General features: G+C 53.7%; 1 protein-coding gene across 1 annotated transcript in view; it reads left to right on the top strand.

Annotated features, from left to right (window-relative positions):
- Positions 1 to 24,045, top strand: part of STK10 (serine/threonine kinase 10) — a 126,301-nt gene that overhangs the window by 32,704 nt on the left and 69,552 nt on the right. The window contains exons 3-4 of the mRNA XM_004464768.5: positions 16,115 to 16,163; positions 18,463 to 18,612. Of these exons, the coding sequence (XP_004464825.2) occupies positions 16,115 to 16,163; positions 18,463 to 18,612 (199 nt within the window). The remainder of the gene's footprint in view (positions 1 to 16,114; positions 16,164 to 18,462; positions 18,613 to 24,045) is intronic.

Raw genomic sequence — 24,045 nt, 5'->3', positions numbered from 1 at the left:
TCAGCGAAGAACCTTGTGTTGTTCAAGCCTCTACTAGAGAAGCCCTGGTGCCCTCCCCCCAGGAACCTTCCCGAGGCTTCTCTGAGGTCGTGGGACCTCCACACAGTAAGAAAGGTGACGTTGGGGTGGGCAACGACCTCCGCGCAGAGCGAGGAGCGGCCTGACGTGCGCACGGCCCTGGGGAACCCGGCACAGGTCAAGTTCCAAAGTCCCTCCGTCCCTGGCTTTCCAGGTTCTTTGGCAGCGTGTTTATCTGCCCAGGAATCTCCCTGCCCACTACCAAACAAAGGCCTGCTTGCCCTGCGTGGCATTGAGAGCCCTCCAGTGTTCTTGGAGTCTTCCTGGACTTCTCCCCTCGGTGTGAACTTCGTGTTCTCACAGCTGCGTATCGGCAATAACAATGCACTTTATAAGATGCTCTTGACTGGGACTGCCCATCCCAGACCTCATTCATTCTACTTCCTTAATGGTTAAGATATATATTTTTTCAGGTGGCTCACTTTGCACAAACTAAATGCATTTAATTAAAAAGAAACCTTTGCATCACCATCCCTAAGTGGCAACCCGCCATCCGGTGCCATAAACAGAAACAAAAGAAAACGAACCAATTCTGCCCAATTCTGGCTTGATCCCATTGCCTGCCAAAGGCTTCAGCCCCGGCGCCACCCTTCCCTGGTGAAAAAGGAGATTGTCACAAGTGGGAGCGAGAAACCCAGGCGCGCACATATCACGCACGCACACGTGCACGCCCCCGTGAGCCGTTAGCACCCGGCTGGACTCGATGATAATCGACAGCTCCCTGCACCGCCACCGCCTCAGGGCTTCCCCCGGGACGTGTAAAGTGGACTTCCTCTTGGACGGCCATGTGGGCTCGGCCGGGGGTCAGGGGTGGTCATTTGGCAGGATGAGGTGGCATGCTCGGAGCGACCTGCCGGGGTCCTTCAGTGGGACTGACAGCTTGGGCCCACAGCTCGTCTCGGGGGTCCTTCGGTGGGGACTGACAGCTTGGGCCCACAGCTTGTCTCGGGGTCCTTCAGGGGGACTGACAGCGTGGGCCCACAGCTCGTCTCGGGGTCCTTCAGGGGGACTGACAGCTTGGGCCCACAGCTCGTCTCGGCGTCCTTCCGGGGGACTGACAGCTTGGGCCCACAGCTCGTCTCGGGGTCCTTCAGGGGGACTGACAGCGTGGGCCCACAGCTCGTCTCGGGGTCCTTCGGGCCAGCCAGGCTGTGAGCTGCAGCTCCCGACCAGCGTGCGTGATCCCGGAGAGCGCAGGACACAAACTGCTGATCCCAGGGCAGATTGGGCCCACGGCCGTGTTTTGTTTGGGGGTGCATGATTTCTTGAAAAAATGTATTGCTGCCATTGTGTCTGAAGATTTATGTCAGATTCTGGCATTCTGGTTTTTCTTGATAATCTGACGATGTGCTGTGTGCTCCCCAGGGCAGAAGCTGCCTGGCTTCCCCTTGGGGTGGAGATGTGAGCTTTAATTAGCCTCAGACCTCACTACTCCCTAATGATTCCCGACACTGAGGCTGAGGATTTGTCATTGGCATGTGCCACTGTTTTCCTTATAGTAAAATTGAGAGGGAAGTCAGATATTTGTCACCCCATGCCTCTATCAAAGCTGAGGAAAGCCAGGATAAATCAAGAAGACTGTGGTCCCAGAAAAATGAGTGAGAGGCCGTTTTTCCATAGTCCCAGGCTGCTTTACCCCCATTAGTTAAGCTACTCTGCCCATGTGGGCATTTAAGCCAGGACTCCTGGGCCCCAGGAGCCCAAAAATAGGCTTCTGAGGGATGTGTGACCCTCCAGAGATTGTATGCCAAGTTGTCTGTGTGTCCAGGAGGCGTGTGGTTGGGGGGGGTTGGTGAAAGGTGGGAACCCAGAAATGGTGCCGGATCTTTGTTTTGCAAATGTAAAGGTGCGTCTCTGAGACTGCTGGTTCAGATTCCCCCTCGCCCCTGACTGTGCAAACCTGGGCCGATTCCACCCTCCTGTGCCTTGACTTTCTCACCTGTAGAATGAGGGTCTGAGCAGTAGTACCCGTCGGAATAAATGAGTAATACTCGGTAAAAAATAGAAAACTTTTACAACAGGGTTTGGCACCCTGAGTGCCTTCAATAAATGTCAGCTGTCGTCTTCATCACGCCTTCACTTTCTTTTTTTAAAATTTTTATTGTGGTACCATATATAGAACATAAAACTTGCCATTTTAACCATTTTTGTATACAATTCAGTGACTAATTACATTCACAAAGTATGCTCCCATCACCACTATCCATCACCAACCCCTGTCCATCGCCCCAAACAGACACTCTCTCCCCATTGAACAGCAGCTCCCTATTCTTTCCTCCCGGAGCCACACCTGGTAGCCTCTGACCTACTTTCTGTCTCTGGGTTTGCTTATTCTAGATATTCCATATCTAGAAGGGGATTCACGCCACATCTGTCCTTTGGTGTCTGGCTTCTTTCCCTTAGTGTAATGTCTGGTTTCAAGTTCATCCGTGCTGTAGCACGTATGGAGCGTCATTCCTTTTTACGGCTGAATAGTATTTCATTGAATGGCTAGACAGCATTTTGTTTATCCATTTGTCTGTCGATGGACGCCTGGGTCGTTTCTACCTTTTGGCTCTTGTGAATACTGCTGCTGTGAGCATTGGATTATAATACCTGTTTGAGTCTGTTTTCGGTTCTTTTGGGGGCCCATAGGAGTGTTGTTGGGCCGTATGGTAATTCTGTGTTTAACTTCTTGAGCTTCCTTCCCCCTCTGCCATCAATGCGGCCACGGCAGATGTGCTGAGGAAGTGAGTGGACAGGGCGGTGAGCGCTCCCCGCGGAGGTGAGGCTCCTGGTCTTTGAGCGCTTCCAGGAACAGTCCCGCAGGCTTTCCAAGGACGGCGTTAGCTGGGATGGTGCCCACCAAGGAGTGACCTCGGCCCTGCAGAGTGTGGCTTCCTGTCTGAGAGTGAACATTCTGGAACGAGGACGTGCGTGTCCCAGGGTTACAGAGCGGGAGGGATCCACCGTCCACGTGTGGCCTGGTATGCCAACCTGTGGCCAGGTCATCACCAGGGTTTCCACGGCTTGCCTTCCTGGGCCCCGTGGCCAGTCCTTGGTCACTGGCAAGAGATTGCACAACTGGCTTTAAGAAAAAGCCAAAACTTCAGAGAGGTTGAGGCACTCAGAAGTAGCTAACAGCTACACACAGCTGTGTGTACCTAGAAAGTCGCTCTGGGTGGCAGAAGGACTGAACCTGGAGACCAGTTCTTCCTGGATGTGGGACCACTTGCTGTGTGGCCTGGGCAGCTGCCTTCCCTCTCTGACCGCTGCCTTGTGATCCCTAATGCAAGGGGCTTGGAGGGATGCTTGCGAGGAGGGCTCGCACCTGAGTTTCCTCATTTTGTCCTGGACCACGCGTCTCTGAACGTCTGAATTCTGGACTGCGGTCAGCTGGATGGCTTGTGGCAGCCCTGCAGGCGGCTCTGGGGTCCTGGTCCTCCCGGGGCTCCCTGGCATCCCCCAGGGGTACCCAGTCATGAGACACAAACATGCTCGTATCCAAAATGAAACTTTGCAAAGCACTTTAAAATCTGCATGGGTTTCCCTTGGTGCTTTAGGACAGGGCTGTTCCTGCCACCCCCGTTTTCATAGTGGGGTGTCCGAGGCCCAGGGAAGGAAAACAGGTGAGGCTCAAGGCTTCTCGGCCTCAAGACGGGGTTGAGATGAGCGGGAGGAGCGAGCCAGGTGCTAAGAAGAGCTAGCCTTCCCAAAAAGTTGAACACGGACTTGTCATACAGCCCGGCAGTCCCACTTGTAGGTGTGTACCCCACAGAAATCGAAAGCAGAGGCTCAAACAGAGACTTGTACACCAGGGTTCCTAGCAGCAGTGTTCACAGTTGTCAAAAGGTAGAAGCCACCCTGGGGTCCATCAGCAGGTGAATGGATAAACAAAAGGTGGTCTATCTGTACAGTGTACTATTACTCAGTCATGAAAAGGACTGAAGCTCCGATACCTGCTGCGACACGGAGGACCCTTGAAAACATTAGGCTAAGTGAAAAAGTCGGACAAGAAAGGACCATACAGTATGATTCCAGTGATATGAAACATCTAGAATAAGCAAATTCATAGAGATGTAAAGTAGAGTAGAGGGTCCCAGGGCTGGGAGCAGGGGCGATGGGAACGACTGCTCATGACTGCAGTTTCTCTTTGGGGTGAAGGAAAAGTGTTGGGAATGGATGGTGGTGATAGCAGCACAGAATTGTGAACGCCGAGTGCCCCGTACACTTAGCCATGATTCAAATGGAAAATGTTGTCTATGTGTTACCACCCACAAAAGAAAACACAGCGAAACGCTTCCGTGTCTCACCACAAATAAAAAAGAATGTCAAGGCTTGGCTGGAAACTTGCTTGGTGCCGAGCCCGTGCCGGCCCCTTGCTCGGTCATGCCATTGAACCTGCATAGCTCTGAGGGGCTGGGGTGGCAGCTCTGGTTTGACCTGAAGACCTGAGGGTTGGAGAAGTGGGGGGGGGGGGCTTGGGCCCTGCGGGAAGAGTTTCAGAGACACACAGTTTGTGACCTGCCCCCTCCCCCAGCAGAATGCTTTCTGGGCAGTTCCTGGTGGGGAGAAGCCTGCAGCCTGGGGGCGTGCTCAGCTTCTTCCTTGGGTGTGGGGACCCCCCCCCCCCCCACGCTGCTGAGCTCCCTGTCCTGGAGCAGATGGGGCCGCGTAGCTGAGGGTGGCAGGCTGGGCCAGGCGGTCTTGCCTGGAGTCGCGCTTTGGGGCTGAATCTCCCGTCCCCACCCCCTCGGGTCTCTTTCCCCAGGACGGGGCACAGTTCCGGCTCCCTCCTGTCCGTCCGGCCCCTGTGGCAGGGCCAGCGTCGGGAATGGTGGCTGGGCAGCTGGGCGGGCGGGCTGGCGTGTCTGTGCGCCCAGAAGCGCCTTTGGTTCTCGCGGGGGCTGAAGGCCCAGTCTGCATCTGACCAGAGCGTGGCCAGCCCCCTCCCAACCCTGACCTTTCCTGGAAGGTGGCGCGCTGTGATGATAGTGGTGGTGACGAGAATGACGGGGATGCATTCCGTCGAGCTCCACATAAGTACCGGGCACTGTGCGTGTCGGTTTTACACGTGTCAGCTCGTGTCGTCTCCCGAGACCTCATCGGGGTAGGAGTCGTCCCCACTTTACGGATGAGGAAGTGGAGCTCAGAGAGGTTAAGCACGTGGCCCACGGTGCCCCAGTGGCAGCACCTGGACTCGAGCTCAGGGGACCTTGACCCTGAAACCCTGCCCCTGACCGCTGGGCCTTGGATTTTGATCACCTCAGTTCTAGCTCCCAGATGCCTGCTGACTTGGGGATGCACGTGTGGTTGTATCATGTGTGAGTGGGGGGCTAGGTGGTCCCCGCCTCAGAGACTGTTGAAGGGGCTGTAGAATGTGCTGGACAGGATTAGCACAAGTTCACTCTACTTGAAGCCCCCCCCCCCCCCGCTTTGCCTTGGCAGAACGGCCCACCCACCACACACTTAGGGACCCCACGATTGAGCCCCTCACTTAGGGACACTGAAGTCACCTCTCCCTGATTTAGGGACCCCCAGGTCATCCTCCCACCTCACTTAGGGACCCCCAGGTCGTCCTCTCCTCCCCACTTAGGGACCCCCAGGTCATCCTCTCCTCCCCACTTAGGGACCCCCAGGTCATCCTCCCACCTCACTTAGGGACCCCCGGGTCATCCTCCCACCTCACTTAGGGACCCCCGGGTCATCCTCCCACCTCACTTAGGGACCCCCCGGGTCATCCTCCCACCTCACTTAGGGACCCCCGGGTCATCCTCCCACCTCACTTAGAGACCCCTGGGTCATCCTCCCACCTCACTTAGGGACCCCCGGGTCATCCTCTCCCCATGAACCTAGGAACCCTGCGGTTACCTCTGCCTCCCTCCCTGCCTGGGAGCGGGAGGCCACTCTCCCCCCACCTCCCACTCAGGGACCCGAGGTCCTCCTTTCTGGCCCCTCTTACTTAGGAAGCTCCCAGTCGTTCTCTGGCCTCCTGGCACTCAGGGACCGGGAGGTCACCCTCCGCCTCCCTCCCTTGGGAACTAGGGACCCTGGGGGGGCTCAGTCACGGGGCTCAGGGAGGGCCCTGAACTCCTGCCCCAAGGCTTTGAATGTGGTGGGTGGGGCTGGGTGGAGGCTGGAGGCCCAGGGCTGCTGGGAGGCCCGGTGGGTGGGGCTGCCCCACTCAATAGCCCCATTGTGTGGCCTGGAGCGGCGGTGGGGAGGGTCCGGCTCCGCCCGCAGGGCCGCCTGCCACTGAGCTGTTCTAACTGTGGTGGGATGCGGGGGCTGCCTCCCTGGACTTCCTTCCACAGGCCTCTGTTGAGTGGCCAGAAACTTCTGTCTCCCTGGCTGATGCGTGCGAGGCCAGCGGGCTGGGGGAGGGCCCAGGGGACAGTGCCGCGCAGTGCAGGGAGGCCTGCGTGGATGGCAGTTCCTACCCCAGCCTCCACGGGAAGAAACACGCCCAGCGAGGGAAAGGGACTTGCCCATGGCCACGCCACCTGCTGTCTTTGGGTCTTGGAGTTACAGACCTCGTTCAGCCACTTAAGAGATGAGTGGCTTTGGGCAAGTCCCTTCCCCACCTAGCCTCAGTTTCCCCATCTGGAAGAAAGGGATATATATAGTACCACCTTCTATGTACAGGTTTATGTGAAGAAATGTTTGTAGAATGCTTACTACAGTGCTAGGTATGCAGTAGGTGCTCAATGATGGCAGCAGCAGCTCTTCTGTCTTGGGGAGGGGGGGTCAGAAAAAGGAGGGTCTAGATTGGGTTGGTCCAGGGTTTTTTCTTTTAGAATCCGGCTGTCAGCTACATCAGTCACCTTTGGCTGTTCTGCCCTGGTTTCTGGACACCCTAAGGCCATCAAAATGTTTCACTCATATTCATCCGCTTGTCTATTCATTTAGTCATTCATTTGACAAACATTTACTGATTGTGAACCAGGTCCCACACTCTGATCATGGATGATGTGAATGGACTTTGACATTTATCTAATGATAAAATGACTTCACTCACCCTGATCTTAAAATATCCATGTTGGAGATGACATTACAGATGTGGAAAGGAAAATGGGAAAAGGGTTATGACGGCCCCATGGAAGGACAGTGGTAGAGCTGGACCGTGTCCATGCCTCCTGGCCTTGGCTGATTTCGTCTCGAGTTCCAGGAGCTTTGCCAACGTTGATTTATTGAGCACCTTTTGTGTACACGGTATGTCCCGCTGGCCTCGGAAGGCCAGGGAGGTGAGGGACCCTGGTCCGGAGTTTGTGTGGGCAGCGTGGGGTGGTGACGCCTTACCTCCAGCCGGCTCTTCTCTGGGGTGAACGTGCCTCAGTTGTCCCTCCCAAATAGCCTGGATGTGGGGGGTCGCTGACCTGCTCCTGCTCCTTGGCCCTGCTCCTTGGGAGCTGTAAAAGCTAGTGTCTAAGCCCTGTGGGTGGTCCCAACAGCTCATATGTGGGCTGGGACATCCGGGCTCCCTTATCTCAGGGTGAGCAAGCGTGCTTGGTATGTGTGCGCTGGCCGGCGTACCCACAGAGGGCTGCGGCCAGGAGACAGAGGGGCCCTTCTCCCACCCACCCTGCAGCTGTGGCTCAAGATTTCTGCAGCTTCCTCCCTGAGGCATGAGGGGCAGGGGTAGTCATCTGGGTCTCTTCCATCCGTGAGTGAACGGAGCCCAGACTTGGCACTCAAATAGGTCCCAGTTAAAATCCTGGCTCATTTCTCGGCGCTTCCGTTTTCCTGTATGTAAAGTGGGAATAACTCTATCACCTAATGCTGATAATAGTTAGTAACATTTATTGAGGATTTACTTCTTATGTGCCCAGTAATAAGTTAAGAGCTGTCTGGCATACATTTAACCAGTAAACCCAGGAGGTGGAGGAATTTTTCAGGGTACCTGTCTCACAGAGCAATTTTGAGCTAATCCATGTAAAGCTGTCAGCCCAGGGCTGGGCATGGAGTAAACTCTTGTCCATGTTAGCTGTCATGCATGGGGAAACACTGGTCTTGTGGCCACATGGACCTGGGCTCAAATTGTAGCTCTACTTGTACCAGCTGTAGGTCCCAGGATGTGTTCTTTTGCCTCTCTGACCCTCAGTTTCCTCCTTTCTCCAACGAGGAGCAATTCCTACCTGCAGGTTGAGTTGAGACCTCGTGTTAAAGTGTTCAGGTGCCAGGGGAGCTGTGTCTGATACTTTGTAGGCCCTTCCAGATGGTTGGGGAAAAGTGGAGCACAGGGATTTAACGTGAACTCTCCAGTCAGGGCCTGGCTTCAAATTCTGGCCTCACTTCTTGGTTGGGGACCACTGGCAAGTTACTGAATTTCTCGGAACTTCAGTGTTTTCACTTGGAACAGGGCTTGGAAAACTTCAACCTGTATTTATAAATAAAGTTTTATTGGAACACAGCCATGCCCATTCATTCACGTTTTTATTTTTTATTTGTTTTTAAATTTATCTCCCTTCCCCCTCCCCCAGTTGTCCTCTCTGTGTCTGCTTGCTGTGTGTTCTTCTGTGACTGCTTCTATCCTTATCAGCGGCACCAGGAATCTTTGTTTCTTTTTGTTGCGTCATCTTGTTGTGTCAGCTCTCCATGTGTGTGGCACCATTCCTGGGCAGGCTGAACTTTCTTTTGTGCTGGGCGGCTGTCCTTACCGGGCACACTCATTGCACGTGGGCCTCCCCCACGCGGCGTGACAGGGCCCTCCTTGCGCGCATCAGCACTGCGCATGGGCCAGCTGCACATGGGTCAAGGGGGCCCGGGGTTTGAACCGCGGACCTCGCATGTGGTAGGCGGATGCCCTAACCATTGGGCCAAGTCCACTTCCCCATTCATTCACATGTTGTTGGTAGCTGCTTTTGTGCCAGGACTGCAGAGTTGTGTGGCCTGCAAAGCCAAAAATACTCTGTGTTCCTTTACAGAGAAAGTTTGCCAAACCTGATCTGGTAAGATGGGGGTAATAGCAGTGTCTTACAGAACTGCTGTGAAGGTGAGATTAGCCTCTGAATAAAGGGCCTAGGACAGCGCTAGCCGTAGGAGTGCTGTTGGTTCTGGGCTGGAAGCCAGGTTGGCTCACGGTTTCAGAGTCATGCCCGGGACCTTCTGGGGTGGCTCCTCTAGTCGGGCCTCTATCCACAGCAACCACTGATCTGCTCTCTGACTCTCTAGATTTGCCTATTCTGGACATTTCCTATCAATGGGATCCCCCAGTATATGGTCTTTTGTGTCTGCTGCTTTCTCTTAGCATGTTTTTAAGGTTCATCCATGTCATACTGTGTATCAGTCATTCCTTTTTATGACCAAGTAATATTCCATCACTTGGATACGCCACATGTTGTTCATCTATTCATCTATTGATGGACATTTTGGTGTTTCCACCCTTTGGCTATTGTGAGCTGGTATTCAAGTTTTCGTGTGGATGTGAGGTTTTTTACTTCTCTTGGGAGTCTATCTAGGAGTGGAATTGCTGGATCAAATTGCTCTACATTTAACATTTTGAGGATTTGAAGATTTGCTAAACTGTTTCCGCAGGTGTCTGCCTTAAGTTACATTCCCGCTAGTGTTATATAGGGTTCCATTTTCTCCACATCCTCCCCAACACTTGTCCATCTTTTTTTTTTTTAAGATTTATTTCTTTGTTCCCCCTCCCTCCATTGTCTGCCTTCTGTGTCCATTTGCTGTGTGTTCTTCTGTGTCCGCTCGTATTCTCATTAGACTCTGGAAACTCTATCAGAGTAGGAGAGAGGTGATCATTCTCTTGCATCACCTCAGCTCCCTGATCTGCTGCATCTCTTACTATCTCTCCTCTGTGTTTCTTTTTGTTGCATAACATTGCTGCTCCAGCTCTCCGTGTGGGCCAGCATTCCTGCACAGGGCAGCACTCCACACGGGCCAGCGTGCCTTCAGGAGGCCCTGGGCATCGAACCCTGGACCTCGTATATGGTAGATGGGAGCCCAATCGGTTGAGCCAAATCCACTTTCTTGTCAATCTTTTTGATTCTAGCCACCCTAGTGGGCATGAAGTGGTATGTCGTTGTGGTTTTGAATTGCCTTTTCCTGATGAATAATGATATTGAACATCTTTTCATGTACTTATCGGCCGTTTGTCTTTTTTGGAGACATGTCTGTTCAGATCCTTTGCCCATTTTTTAATTGTGTTATTTATCTTTTTTAGTATTGCAGTATAAGAGCTTTTTATATATTCTGGATACTAGTCCCTTATCAGATATATGATTTGCGACTATTTCCTCATTATGTGGGTTGTCTTTTCACTTCCTTAATAGGGTCCTTTGACATACAACAGTTTTGTGTTGATGAAGTCCATTACCTGTTTTTCCTTTTACTTGCTTGTGCTTTTGGTGCATATCCACTCACCTGGTCTTTGCTAACCCCCAGGAGCCTCCTTGACAAGCACTCAGAGGCCTTCAAAGCTTTTTTAAAGGTGGGAAGGTATTTAAATGATAGTTACATACATATTTTTAAAATTCTCATGGAAACTGACTCCTGCACCATCTTTAGGGATGCAAATCCCTACAACCTCTTTTCGACCACCCAGGCTCCTCACTCCATCACTTGTGAAGGCTCACCGGGATGAGCTTACGTTTGCCAAAGCCCCTAGCTCACGGGCTAAATTAGGCAGGAACTGATGGTGTCTTCAGGTTAGTGAGCAGCAGAAAAGGGATGACGGCTCTGCCAGTTTGCCCTACGATTCCTTACCCCAGGCTTACCTAGCGTTTTTGTTAGGATGAGAGTCGTGGGGCGGTGGTCCAGCCTCTTGCTGTTTTGGGAATCCCTGTGGAGCCGAGGTTCTCAGAGGGGGCCCTGGGGACCAGCAGCAGCCTCTGGACGCTCATTAGAAAGGCATCTTCTCGGGCCCCGCCCAGACCTGCGGAATCCCACCCTGGGCTCCTGTGGAATCCCACCCCGGGCTTGGGGGTCCAGTCATCTGGAAAAGGTTCATACTTTTGCGATGTCAATGCTAGCCCCATTTTACCTTTCCAGCCCCATCTCTTCCCAGCCTTTCTGAACCTGCTGGAGCGCTCCACCTTCCTCCCTGCCCACATTCCCTCGTGCCTCCTTGCCTCCCCCTTTGCTCTGTTCTGCCTGGACCGTCCTTGCCCTTCTCCACCTGGCAAACTCGGGTCTGCGCAGAGGCAGCCTGGATGGTGCCACCTTCTCTGGGGCAGCCCAGGCTGGCTGGCTCACTGCGTCCACCGTCTTCGGGGGAGCACAGTCAAGGTGCCCACCCCACTCACCTCTGCAGCTGCCTTCCCTGGTGGACTGGGGGCAGGGACCTGTCTGATGCGTGCTCGTCCCCAGTTCCCAGGCTTGGCACAGACTAGGAACTCAGGTGGTGTTTGTTGATGGAATTCTACTGTTGTAACCCCACCGTGCCTAGCAGCATGCGGGTCGTAGACCTTTCATGCTTACCTGTCGAGAGATTAAACAGACTTCAACGTTGCTTCTCCAAGTCCCAAGAAAACCTGATGCCCCTGCAGAACCCAAAATGCTTGCCAGCCTTCTTGAGGGAGCGCGGAGGACAGGCCGCCGAAGGGTCCGAGAAGTCAGCCGTGGGCACTCGGGGCTGTTGGATTTGGGATGGTGAAGGCTCAGAGGCTTTAGCTTTGCACCCAGGAGCCCTCCGTCCCGAGGAGCCGCCCTTTACTCCAGGAGGCCGTGGGATGGGAGCCGCATGCTCAGGCCTTCGTTGTACGAAGTCACAGAGAATGCATGGACAGTCATGGGTCATTTTAGGCTGGATATTTCAAGGGAAAAAACCATGTTTATTTCTAATCGAAAAGATTATGTTGGATATCAAATCACTTCACATCCCCCCACAAAAGACACATTCAGATTTTAATCCAGGGGTATGAACCCATTTGTAAATAGGATCTCTTGAAGATGCTGTTAATTTAGGTGTGGCCAAATTGAATCAGGGTGAGTCTTAATCCATTTCACTGGGACGCACCCAGTCAGGGGGAGCCTGAAGTCAGAAGACGCCCCAGAGGAAAGAGAGTTCTCCGTGTGGCATAGGATGGCTTTTCACCTGAAGACTTCCTACCCCGGGAGGAAGCACGGCCTTGCCGTCATCTTGATTTCCGATATCTAGCCTACAGAGCCATGAGAAAATAAATGCTTATTGTTTAACCCAACCCATTGTGGGGTATTGGTCACGGCACCACTGGCCAAAAGAAGTTCACAACACATAATCATCAAATAAAATACGGAAAATACGGGCATCAACGTATGTGCTTCCATTCTCTTTTCTAAGCGTGTATATTTAGTAACTTCCTAAGGCACTGAGATTTATTATTTTATTGATTAAACTCTACATCTTTTGGTAAAAGCCCTAAGAAGCTTATATTCCAAATCCCCTGAAGCCCTACCACCGACAAGTTGAAGGTAGAAAGCATGAGACTCATGTAATGAACCCCCATAAGGTTCTTGTAGTGAAAGGGACAGCTTGGGCTTTGGAATAAAATCGAGGTTAAGGAAGGTTACTTATCTCAGAGCTTTCTGGTAACCACGGCAAGAAAAATAAAAGCCAAGTGCAAGGGGTCATGGAGCTCTTGAACTGCAGAAGGGGAAGCCAGCCAGATTGTCAGAATGCACGAGGTTGCCTGGTGATGACCTCTGGAAGGCTGTATCATGGGCCTTGTGTAAGGGGTGTTGTGTAAGGGGCAGTTTCTCTAAAAGATGCAGGAACCACCTAGACTGGGCCACTTCTCAGGCTGACCCTTGGTAACAGCTGAGGGCATGTTGTAGTTCCAGGAAGTCCTGTTTTTGTAGGGAAACCTAAATAATGTTTCCTGAACCCGAAGCTTTCTGGTGATTTCATTTGATAGAGATTCAGCAAACGCAGTGTCAGTTGCCACCAGCTGCTTTCACGTCAGGAGTGTCATTTACTGCCTTGATGTGGGAGGTAGAGATTATTAGTGTCGTTTTGCAGATGAGGAAATCAAGGCTTGGGGAGATGACGTGGCTTGCCCTCACTCACACAGCCAATGAAGTGGCAGAACCAAGTCTGGAACCCAAGTTGACTACCTTTCCTTTCCCACCCACCCCGTTAGAGAAGGGGAGGGTGTCTAATTCTGCTGTATATTCACTGGGCATCAGGCCTGGGCCTGTTGCTCTACAAGCACCGTTTGCCCAATCCTTACAGTAATTTGGAGAGGTATATGGTGTTATCCCACTTTACAGAGAGGGTAGGTCATTGCCCACTAGTAATTGATGGAAAAGCTAAGCAGGGGTTCCTCACCTGGTTTTGGTGATGGGACTTCAAGAATTCAGTGGAGGGAAGCGGACTTGGCCCAGTGGTGAGGGCGTCCGTCTACCACATGGGAGGTCCACGGTTCAAACCCCGGGCCTCCTTGACTTGTGTGGAGCTGGCCCATGCACAGGGCTGATGCGTGCAAGGAGTGCCCTGCCACGCAGGGGTGTCCCCGCGTAGGGGAGTCCCACGCGCGAGGAATGCACCCCCTTAAGGAGAGCCGCCCAGCGTGAAAGAAAGTGCAGCCTGCCCAGGAATGGTGCCGCTCACACAGAAAGCTGACACAGCAAGATGATGCAACAAAAAGAGACACAGATTCCCGTGCTGCTGACAACAACAGAAGCGGACAAAGAAGACACAGCAAATAGACACAGAGAACAGACAATCGGGGTGGGGGAGGGGAGAGAAATAAATAAATCTTTTTTTAAAAAAAGAATTCAATGGAAACGTTTGTATTCATGTTTTTCTGGGTGGGAGGAAAAAGATAAGTGTTCACAGAGTGTCAGAACATAACAAAACAAAAATAGGAACCACAGAGCTCAAGGAAGGAGTCACAGTAGCAGCTTATACTGGCTGGGTCCGGCCAGGTACACGCTGTAGGTGTATGCTGGCCTCAGCTTCCAGCTCCCTCACCTAGCAGGGGACATGGCATGTAAGCCTTCCTTCTCTACCACTGCCTCTTGTGGCTGGGTGTTTTTTCCTAGCATTTAGTAGGCTTTGGGATTCTGTCCTCTTTTTTTTTAAGATTTATTTTTTTATTTCTCCCCCCCTCCGCCTATTGTCTGCTCTCTGTATCCATTCGCTGTGTGTTCTTCTGTGTCTGCTTGACTTCTCATTAGGCGGCTCTGGGAACCGATCCTGGGACCTTCCAGAGTGGGAGAGAGGCAGTCATTCTCTTGCGCCCCCTCAGCTCCCTTCTTGTTAAGAGGCAGAATGCTATACTGTGCTTTGAGAGGCCAACACCTACGCCCAAGTTGCTCGCTTTTCGTCCCCGGCCCCTGGACACAAAGCCCGGTTGGTTAGCAGTGGGTGAAGAGTGAGCGGATGAATGAGTGAGTGAGTGAGTGAATGCTTGAGTGAAAGGAAGAGGTACCTCTCCCTCAGTGTAGATGGGCAGGATGTTACTGTCTGATGAGCTACTCGAGGGGAGCTGGTCGCTGTTTGTCTTGGGGGAGCTGGGGTCAGGCCTCACGTTCTGATTGCCAGGCAGGACCCGCGAGGCAGGGGACGCCTCAGAGAGGCAGGGGAAGCCGGCGGGCTGCCGTGGGTGAGCTGGGGGTGCCCCTTGCACAGCGCTGTCCTGGGGCCCTTCACGTTCTGCAGCACGTGGCAAGGCTGTCCTCTGCCTTGGGGTCCCTGGCCCAGCTTCAAGCCCCCGTTTGACCTGCTGTGGTTTCTTGTGTCCCGGCATTGACTTGTTCCCCTAAATGTAGCCCAATGCGGGTTACCCAGTGAAGAGCAGCTGCCCTTCAAAGTTAGTATTGGCAACCCTTTTGTGCAGCTGAGGAAATGGGCTTGGACAGATGAAGTGACTTGTCCGGGGCCACACAACTAGCGGGCAGGGCAGCTGGGTCCAGCGTGGGCTGCCTTCGAAAGCCACGCATCTCCCCGCAGCCTCACATCTGCGTCGCCAGTGAGCCTCTGGAAGGGCGGCTGCAAACTGGAGGCCTCGTCAGAATACCAAGAGCTGACAGGGTCGCTGAGGCCGCTAAGGTTTTCTTTACCGCTTAGGGGGGAGAGGGCATCCCTTGAGCGCCACCGGGGCAGCGTCTGCGCCTCCGCTGAGCTTCGTTGGAGGGACTTGATGGCAGGACCTGGAGTAGGAAGCCGGGAGGGGATCCTGGAAAGTGCCTTGAAGTTTGTGACGCTTCCCCCTTCCCCACCCACCTGACTTTAAGAAAAAAGAGAAAGCGTCTGTGCACATAAGAGCCCAGAGTGGACTGGAAAGAGTGACAATCGGTAAAGTAAGCCCCGGAGGGCGGGCCCTGTGTCGGCACCCTCGGGCGCTTTTGCCTTGACGGTGTCCTCCATCCCCACACCTGCCTCGGAGCCCCTTGTGGGCCTGAGTCTGGTGGTCCTGCCAGGGCCTGCTACCTGTTGGGTACATAGGTGTATGTTGAATAAACGACGAATGAATGAGTGAGTGAATGAATGAATGAATGAATGAATGAATGAATGCCTCCATGATCTGGGAGTGAGGAGAACTGCCTTACAGCCCAGGACCTGCCAGTGAACAACGTGTGGCTTCTGTCAGCCACGGTCCCTCTCTGGGCCTCAGTTTCTCCGTCTGTCAGTGGAGGATGTTGGATGAGCTGGTCTTTGAGTTCCTCGTGTTCTGAGGTTCTGACACGGCCAGGGCCCCGGACTCTGGAAGATGGATGGTGGGTGGCAAGGGGTGGGTGCTGGGGATCTGTAGGCCTTAGCGGCACCCTCTGAAGCTCTGGGCTGTGGGGCGTAGGAGAGGAGGGCAGTTGGCAGGCCGCTGGGGAAAGGGAGGGGGCAGGCGTGGCTGGAAAGGCTCTTCTCTGAAGCTTCGGCTTTCCATGGCAACTTGGCTTTTTGCTTTTGCTGGAAAAGGGTGTACCCCAGCAAGTCCTTGAGTATTAGAGCCTCCTGTGAGGTGGGGGCAGATTGGGGCCAGGGGCACGTGCCCTCTGCGGCAGGGGCAAGAGAGGGCAGGAGCTGGGCCAGCGGACGCGGCGCGGGTCGGGGGGTGCCGGGGGTCTCCTGCCTCCTGGTCTGGGTGCCCTGCTCATTGACAGCTGTGCCTTGTCTCTTCCGCAGATCATGATCGAGTTCTGTCCCGGGGGAGCCGTGGACGCCATCATGCTGGGTGAGTCTTTCCCGTGCCGACGCATTGCCAGGGTGGGCACGCCCGCGTCCTCCGTGTGCACCTGGACGGCCGTGGCTAGCACCCAGCCCGCTGGAGCCCCTGGCTGCTCCGTCTCCTTCAAGGGCTGGGGTGGGCGCTTGCCGAGAAGGCAGGTTACTCCGAAGACCACCGCCTCCCCTTCAAATAGCCACGTGCCCCTGAGCTGGCCCTTACCCGCCGAGCCCCTGTGGCTGTAGCGCGGCCCGATGCTGCCGTCGCCAGCCCCCGGCGCTGTCAGGAGGCGAGAAGGAGGCAGCGGAGGAAGGTGCTTTGAAAAGTAGGGGGAGACGCCCATCCGACTTGTGGATGCTCGGTGGGGGTGTCCTGAGCAAGCTTGACCATAACAGGAAAACCTCTTGGTCGTCCCCACTCGTGTGAATGTTCCCTCCGCGCCAGAGTGTGGTGGACGCTTTGGGTGTAAGTTCTCGTTCAATCCTCGCGGATAAAGTCAGAGCCTCTTTGTTTTATTTGTGGCCAGGTGGACACTTGGGAGGTTCAGGAGCTTGCCCGGAGCCCCCACCCGGTGGACCCAGGTCTGGCCTGGGGGCGGGGGGACTTTAGGGCAGCACCCCGATGGCCGGTGTTGAAAACCCAGCAGGCAGAGGGTGGCGGCCGGCCTTGGCGCACGGGGCTTAGAGAGCAAAAATAACGAATCCTGAGGATCGCATCTTGAGCACAGGAAGGTCACCTTGAATTCTTCTCACCCCCTTCCCCATCATACCCCGTGGCCCCATGTTCTGCCATTTGTACCGCCGTAACCCATTGGGTCGGAATTCCCTTCTCGTCCCCTTCTCCCCGTGGTGCAGATGTAGTCATCCTGCTCAGACCATCGACAGCTCGCGCTCCCTGGCCATCTCGCCGCTCCACTGCAGCCAGAGGGATATATATTTTTTAAAAAGCACACATCCGCCTGTGTCTCTTTTGCCCAGAGCCTCTCCTGGACTGCCCGTTGTATTCCAAATGAGCTTCAGCCCCCTCTCTGTGGCCCCTGAGGTCCTGCAGGTTCAGGCCCTGCTGACCTCTGACCTCCTCTCTGTCCCCTCGTCCTTCTCCTGCAGCCACGCCAGGGTCCTTGGCACATGCTGTTTCCCCGTGGGATCCTCTTCCTCCCACGTCCACCTGCTCACAACTGCTCACACCTGCTCGTCCTCCAGGCCTCGGCTCCACGGCCTGGCCTCGGGGAGGTCGGGCTCTCTCCCCAGCCAGCACTCTGGTCCACCTGGCCTCCTTCTGCCTTTCTTGAGTGCCACCACCTACCAAGCAGCTGACCGTGTCCTCAACGCTAGCTCCCTAGCCTGCAGGCCTTGGTTTCCTCCAGTTCCTTGCCTGGAACGCCCTTGCACCCCTTTTCCTTCTCCACATGCCTGTCCTTCCTTCAGGCTGCAGCTCGCACGTCCTTTTCCTGGGAAACCTCACTTCGCTTGCCAGGGCTGCCATAACAGGTGCCACAGGCTGGTTGGCCTGGCTGACAGGATTTATTGTCTCAGGGTCCGGGGGGCTCGAGGTCCAAAATCAAGGTGTCGACAGGTCGTGCGCTCTGGGGGCAGCAGCGTTCCGGTGCTGGCTTGTCGTGAGGCAGAGCTCCACCACGGTCCCCGTCACACGGCCGTCTCTCTCCTTTTCTGTCTCCTCTCCACTGTGTCCACTTTCCCCTGCTTCTAAGGGCTCTAGGCATACTGGATTCAGGCCCACCCTGATTCTGTTTGGCCTTGTCTTAACTAATGCCATCTTCAAAGGCCCCGTTACAGATGGGCTTGTGTCCACAGCCCTGGGGGTCAGAACTTGAGTGTGTCTTTGTGGGGGCATTACTCAGTCCGTGTGACACTGCCCATCCCGGGCTCCCACGCCCCTAGGACTCCCCTCCACTCCAAGCCTCAGCCACCGTTCCCACATCTGTCCCTGTGTCCTGTGCCCCAGGCCTGGAGCCTGGCCGTCACACACACCCACTCCGTTCCCACCGACACAGACTTCTGACCCCCAGTTGGGCTGATTGAGGAACCAGAGCTCTGAAGCCAGACTGTCTACTTTGAACCTTAGGTCTGTGACTTCTCACCTGCTGGACTTTGAGTGAGTTCCTGAGCCTCAGTTTCCCCATCTGTAGAATGTAGGCGATGGTGCTTGCCTCTGCAGGCTGTCATGGGGGTGGGATGAGCCGGTACCCGGAAAGGCTTACAAGCAGCCTTTGGTGCTTGGCGGTGGGTTCTGCTGTTTTTTGTTTCTGCCATGGCCTGACAACCCCCCATCCTCTGTCTGTTTCTAGAGCTGGACAGGGGTCTCACCGAGCCCCAGATTCAGGTCGTTTGCCGCCAGATGCTGGAAGCCCTCAACTTCCTCCACAGTAAAAGGATCATCCACCGAGATCTGAAAGCCGGCAACGTGCTGATGACCCTGGAGGGGGACATCAGGCTGGGTAAGGTGGGGGCCAGGGCCACACGGTACCTGCCGGGGCCCCTGTGGGCAGGGGGGCTTCACCCACCTTCTGCCCTGGGCCACGGGTTGCGGACAGTCCCGTTGGCCCTGTGGACAATCCCGTCGGATCAGGTTCTCCACTGCAGGCAACTGGGCACCCCCAGGTATATCTGGCACTGTCTGGAAGTACTTTTGGTTTTTACAGCTGGAGGGGTGAGCATCTACTAAGCATCTAGTGGGTGGAGACCAGAGACGCTGGGCAACATTCAATGATGCACAGGATAACTAAGAATCATCCAGCCCAAAATGCCAGTAGTGCTGAGGTGCAGGCCCGGCCTAAGCCCTTTGCCTTTGCTTTCAATCAAGACAATTCAAATCTGTTTTAATAAATAAGAATAAAAATAAATAAAATTTAAAAAATATTTTTAGAATATTTAAATGAAAAAATTAAATTAAATGAAATTTTCTCGTAAAAAAAAAAGAGAGAATTCAAGTAATGGGATGAAGGGCTGACCCTGCCTCCATTCCCTTATAGAGAGCAATCGATCAATCCCATACTTCAAAACCTTATTTTTTAAACTCCTCTCTCTCTGTTTTTTAATAAGCACTCTTTTTTTTTAACTAAAATAACACATACATGTGTCCCGTGCTCCTACCGCTTCCCTTCTCCCTCCACCCCCAGAGACAATCCCTTTTAACTTCTTTTAGTGGTTTCTTCTCATATTTTTATATCTGCATTGCTAAATCATATATGCCTGTAATGCAGTTTTTAAAGTGATATTTTTTATTGTTTGAGGAAATAAAAATACATGCTTTTTATTAAAAATTCACGTAGTGAGGAAGTAGAGGGAAACGGCCAGTGCCTCCACTCTCCTTATCCAGAAATCTCGTACAAGAGGACGGTGAGTCCGAAGGTGTGCCATGGACTACCGGTGATGGCCCAGCTAGAACAGAGTGCCTTCCTGCTTTGTAACGATGTGCCACGTGCACACGAGGGGTTAGCAGTCGGGTGGCAGGTCTGTTTTTGTGTGTGTGTTTGAGGTAGTGGGGCCAGGAATTGAACCCAGGACTTCGTATGTGGGAAACCAGCGCTCATCCCCTGAGCTGCATCGGTTCTTTGGAAGTGCTGTATTTTATGCCGGATTTTTCTGCAAACCTACAACTTCTCTACTAAGAAATAAAGAAAGAAGAGTAATTGGAAGAACCCTGGAAATAAGAATTAATTATATATGAGCAACTAGATGCCAGGTTTGGCATGAACAAATATTTGCTCCTGACAAAAAGTAGACCTTGATAGAGGTGTGAAGAGGTGGTCATTATGCCGTTGAGTGGTCTCACAGCTGGAAGGTTTGCCTCAAGTTTTGGGGTTTTTAGTAAACTTTGTTCGAATGAAACGCTTTTTCCTTTTGGCTGTCAGATTTAAGCTTGAGGTATTATCATCTCCATATATGTGTCCTTTGTGCTTGATCTAGAAAACACAGTGAAAGATGCATCATTAGGATGTTAGAGACACAATGAGGATGCTCTTGGATATTTATAAATAAAGAAGAGTAATTGGAAGAACAATTTTTAGTGGACAAAAAAAACCATATGATGTAAACTTGTGCTGTATTCACGATAAAGTTATCATTAGGCATAGGTAGAATTTATGTGACAATGAGGTAGATGAAATAGTTGGCTTGAAAAAAATTGCCAAGCACACGTCAGCCCGGGTTGTAACCCCCGATGCCTCTGCTCGCATCTCTGTCGAGAGAAGGATGCACAGGCAGAGAGAGGGACAACAGCTGCAGAGATGGTACCTCTGGTTCATCACTGTGCACGCGACTCCATAGCTGTTAACTCCTCCGATAGTTAAATAGTAAATTGGTCTGTGCCCTGCTTCTTCACCCTGTCCTTGCAACGTGGAATTTGCAGTTGCTCTCGCGGTTTCCTTTCTACTTTTAAGGAACATTTAAATCATGCACCCAAGAAACTGCACCACTGCTGAGAACTGCAGGGACAGAAATGAGGCTGTCACAGAATGGGTGCCGTGCCACCCAAGACATCCTCTGCAGCAGGTTTCCATGCCTGGGGACTCTGAAGCTCAGCGAGGATGGGCAGCTGCCTTGGGCGCAGAGCTAGCCGTTAGAGCCAGGGCTGACACCCAGGGGTGCTGGCTCACCTCCCAGGGCTCTCCCACCTCACGGCACTCAACGCCGGAAGTGCCGCCAGCTGACGGGTTGGGTAGGGCAGCGCCTTACAGACTGAAGCTAGACTACTGGGCTCTCAGATGTTAACACTCAGACCCCTGGCCTTCGCCCGGGGGTTTCTGACTCCGTAGGTCTGGGGTGGGGCCTGAGAATTTGCATTTCTGGCAAGCGCCCAGAGGATGCTGCTGGTCTGGGGGCCTGCCCCTTGAAAACCACTGCTGAGCAGCTTTGCTACCCCAAGTGTGGCCAGGGACAAGATCAGCATCAGGGGAACAGGTGTAGCTCAAGTGGTTGAGTGCCTGCTTCCCACATACAGGGTCCTGGGTTCAATCCCTGGTATCTCTGAAAAAAAAAAAACAAAACCCAGCATCATCTGGGAGCTTGATAGAAGTGCCTAACCTTGGGCCCTACTGCTGACCTACTGAGGCAGACAGGCTCCAGATGATTCATGTGCTCGTTCACGTCTGAGCAGCTCTCGCCTAGAGGATGGGGCTGCTTCTGTCCTAAAACCAGCAGTACGCAGGGGTTCCTCCGTACTGGGCACGAATAGGGTCATATGGGGTCATCGGCCAGCCTGGCCCCCCACCCCCCACCCACGCTGTCCTGAAGGCCAGAAGGCCTGATCTCGCGGGCTCTGTAAGCCTGGCGTTCAGCTCACATCCCGTCCCTCCGCCTTCTTCCTTCTCTCAGTTGGAGTGGATAGGAACATGCACCCTGGAGTCATACAACCCCAAGTTCAAATCCCCACTCTGCCTCTAGCTCTGTGACCTTGGATCAGTCACTGAATTGTGTTGTTCCTCAGTTTCCTCATCTGTAAAACGGAGATGATAACTCCCGCCTTGGCGCGTTAGCCTCAGCAGAGGCCTTCACCCGTTGTTGACTCCGCGTGAACATCCCACAAGGTCTGCCGTGGTTAGCGTCGCTTCCTCAAGTGCCTGTGTGCTGACCTCTGCACTGGGCTCGGGGGGGGGGGCAGGGAAATGAAGAAGCTCCCAGGCGTCCTGCTGCAGAGTTCCCAGGCTCGCGGGGGGACGTGGAAGCATCGGGGCAGGGGGAATCCAGGTGCCGGGGTGGAGAGTGTGCAGGGAGGGGCAGTCTGCCCACCTGGACGTGGGTGTTGGGAGAGCGAGGTCTGAACGAAGAATGGGTATTTGCCAGGTGAACACAGTGGGGCAGGGCAGTCCAGGAAGCGGGGGCCTTGTGGGAAATGGCAGGGCATTTTTGGGGGGGAAGGGATGACAATACAAATAGCACACACTTACTTGCCAGGTATGTGAAGGGCCCCCTGGGTGCCATGCACTGGACAAGGCCCCTTCTCTCCATCATCTCATTTAACCACCACCCCAGGGGCACTCCGGGGGGTGGGGCCCATAACCGCTTTCCTGTTGAGAACTCCGAGGGTCAAGGAGGTGGAAGGAGATGCCCAAGAGCACGCCAGGAGGGAGGAGAAGTAGCAGACCTGGGTCTTCCTGGCCCCACTGCTGCGTCATTCATGCCTTGAGGGTTTGATCAGTAGGGAAGGTGGCCAAAGAGGGGGAGCGTCTCGAGCCCGGGCCTGTCCAAGGGAAGCTTTGGCCTCGTCTTCAAGACTTTAACCAAATGGAAGAGGCAGAACACAGCCAACCTGGGCCAGGACCAGCCTGGAGATCGGTGAGAGCAGGGAAACCCCGGCGTGTACAGCAGTGAGGACGGTCCCCAGGGGCTGAGGGTGGAGATGTGCCCAGTGGGGCACCACTTCCCATGCTGCCCCCCGCAGCCCAGAATCTGGAGGGCTCCAACATGCTCAACAGACCCCAGAATCTCACTCAGAACCTAGCAGAGGGTGGAACCGAGGGAGGTGGGTACCTCGGATTTCACAGTGACTTGCCATAGCCTTTTGAGAAAACCAGGAAGCCAATTAAGGAGGAAGAAAAGTGCACGGAGGGTTGAGCATGCGAGTATTTGTATCTCCACGATCACCGCCGGTCCCTGGGAGCTGTGGGCTCCTGCCGAGGCCTGTTGTTCTGTGTTGGAAACTCCTCCTCCCTCCTGGGGCCCCGAATTAGTGGCCTGGTGTCAAGGGGGGAGGCCCTGAGACTGGCTGTCGGCAGTCTGCCTCTTCCTATATTCCTGGGACCATCATGGGTCCCCGGAGACATGTCCCCTGTCCTTAGGCAACTCAGGGCTGCACCAGAGAATTGCTTTAGCAGATCTTTTCTCCTAAGCAAGCAGAGAGCGGGGCTAGAATGAGAAGTGGCAGGGTGAGCTGAGCGAAGGCTGTGGAATCTGGATGCAGCGGGCCTGGGTGACATCCTGACTTGGCCGTCTGAGCTGAATGGTCTGGAGAAACATATTTAACCACTCAACCCTCAGCTCTTCCTTCTGTCCAGTGGAGCCCCCCAGCTAGGGTCCTCACAGGGTTGTTGTGATCATTGGGTTGAATAAATCAAGGCCGGGGCTCTCTGTATATCTCCCTCTGCTCCTGGCCATTTTGCCTCTTCCTTCCATTAAATGTTTACTTCTGCCTAGGATTTCAAACTTCCTCTGAGATTTCATTTCATAGTTGCAAAATCAAGTGCAAGTTCCAGTGCTGGGTGGGTGTGAAGCAATTCCTGATTGACTAGTGGGAACCTGTTTACGCATAGAAGGGAAAGACAGCCTCTACTGCTCTGACATGGCAGGGGTGTAAAGTGGCATGTGGAAATCTGAAGATCTGGGTTCTCACACTCTGAGTGACCTGGGACAAGGCATTTAGCCTTCTTGAGGCTCAGCGAACTCTAACTCCAGGTGGGGGTGATGGAATTGGTATGGCAGTTTAATGAGTGAATACACACAAAGTAGGTACGCCGCCCATTTGTAGGGCTCAGCAAATGTTAGATTTCCTTCCCGGGCTGAGCTCTGATTCAGAGCTGCCGCAGCAAGATGGCGTGTCCCCCATTCTCCCAAGGTCCTCCCCAGAGAAGAATTGGGGGTCTTCCAGTTTCTAGGCCGACGTCTGAACTGGCCTAAAGATCCAAGTGTGTAGCACAGAGCTTGGATCATAGTAGTTGTTCAATCAATAGTCACTTCTGGCGTTACCATGACTACTTCTGTCTATGATTTTCTGGATCCGTCATTCCCAGAGGCTCCCCAGTGTATGAGACCTGGCAGACAGCAAGTCAGGAGCCAGTTGCCCCCACCCCCAGCCCTGCTTCCTGAGCGGAGGCCTGGGGGTCTGGCTCTTTGGATACTATGCACTGAGCCAGTGTTTGGTTTGTATGAACTCA

Source organism: Dasypus novemcinctus, chromosome 2, assembly GCF_030445035.2.
Source record: "Dasypus novemcinctus isolate mDasNov1 chromosome 2, mDasNov1.1.hap2, whole genome shotgun sequence".
Lineage (NCBI taxonomy): Eukaryota > Metazoa > Chordata > Mammalia > Cingulata > Dasypodidae > Dasypus > Dasypus novemcinctus.
The sequence above is the reverse complement of the archived record's forward strand: the minus strand, read 5'-3'. Positions and strand labels throughout refer to the sequence as shown.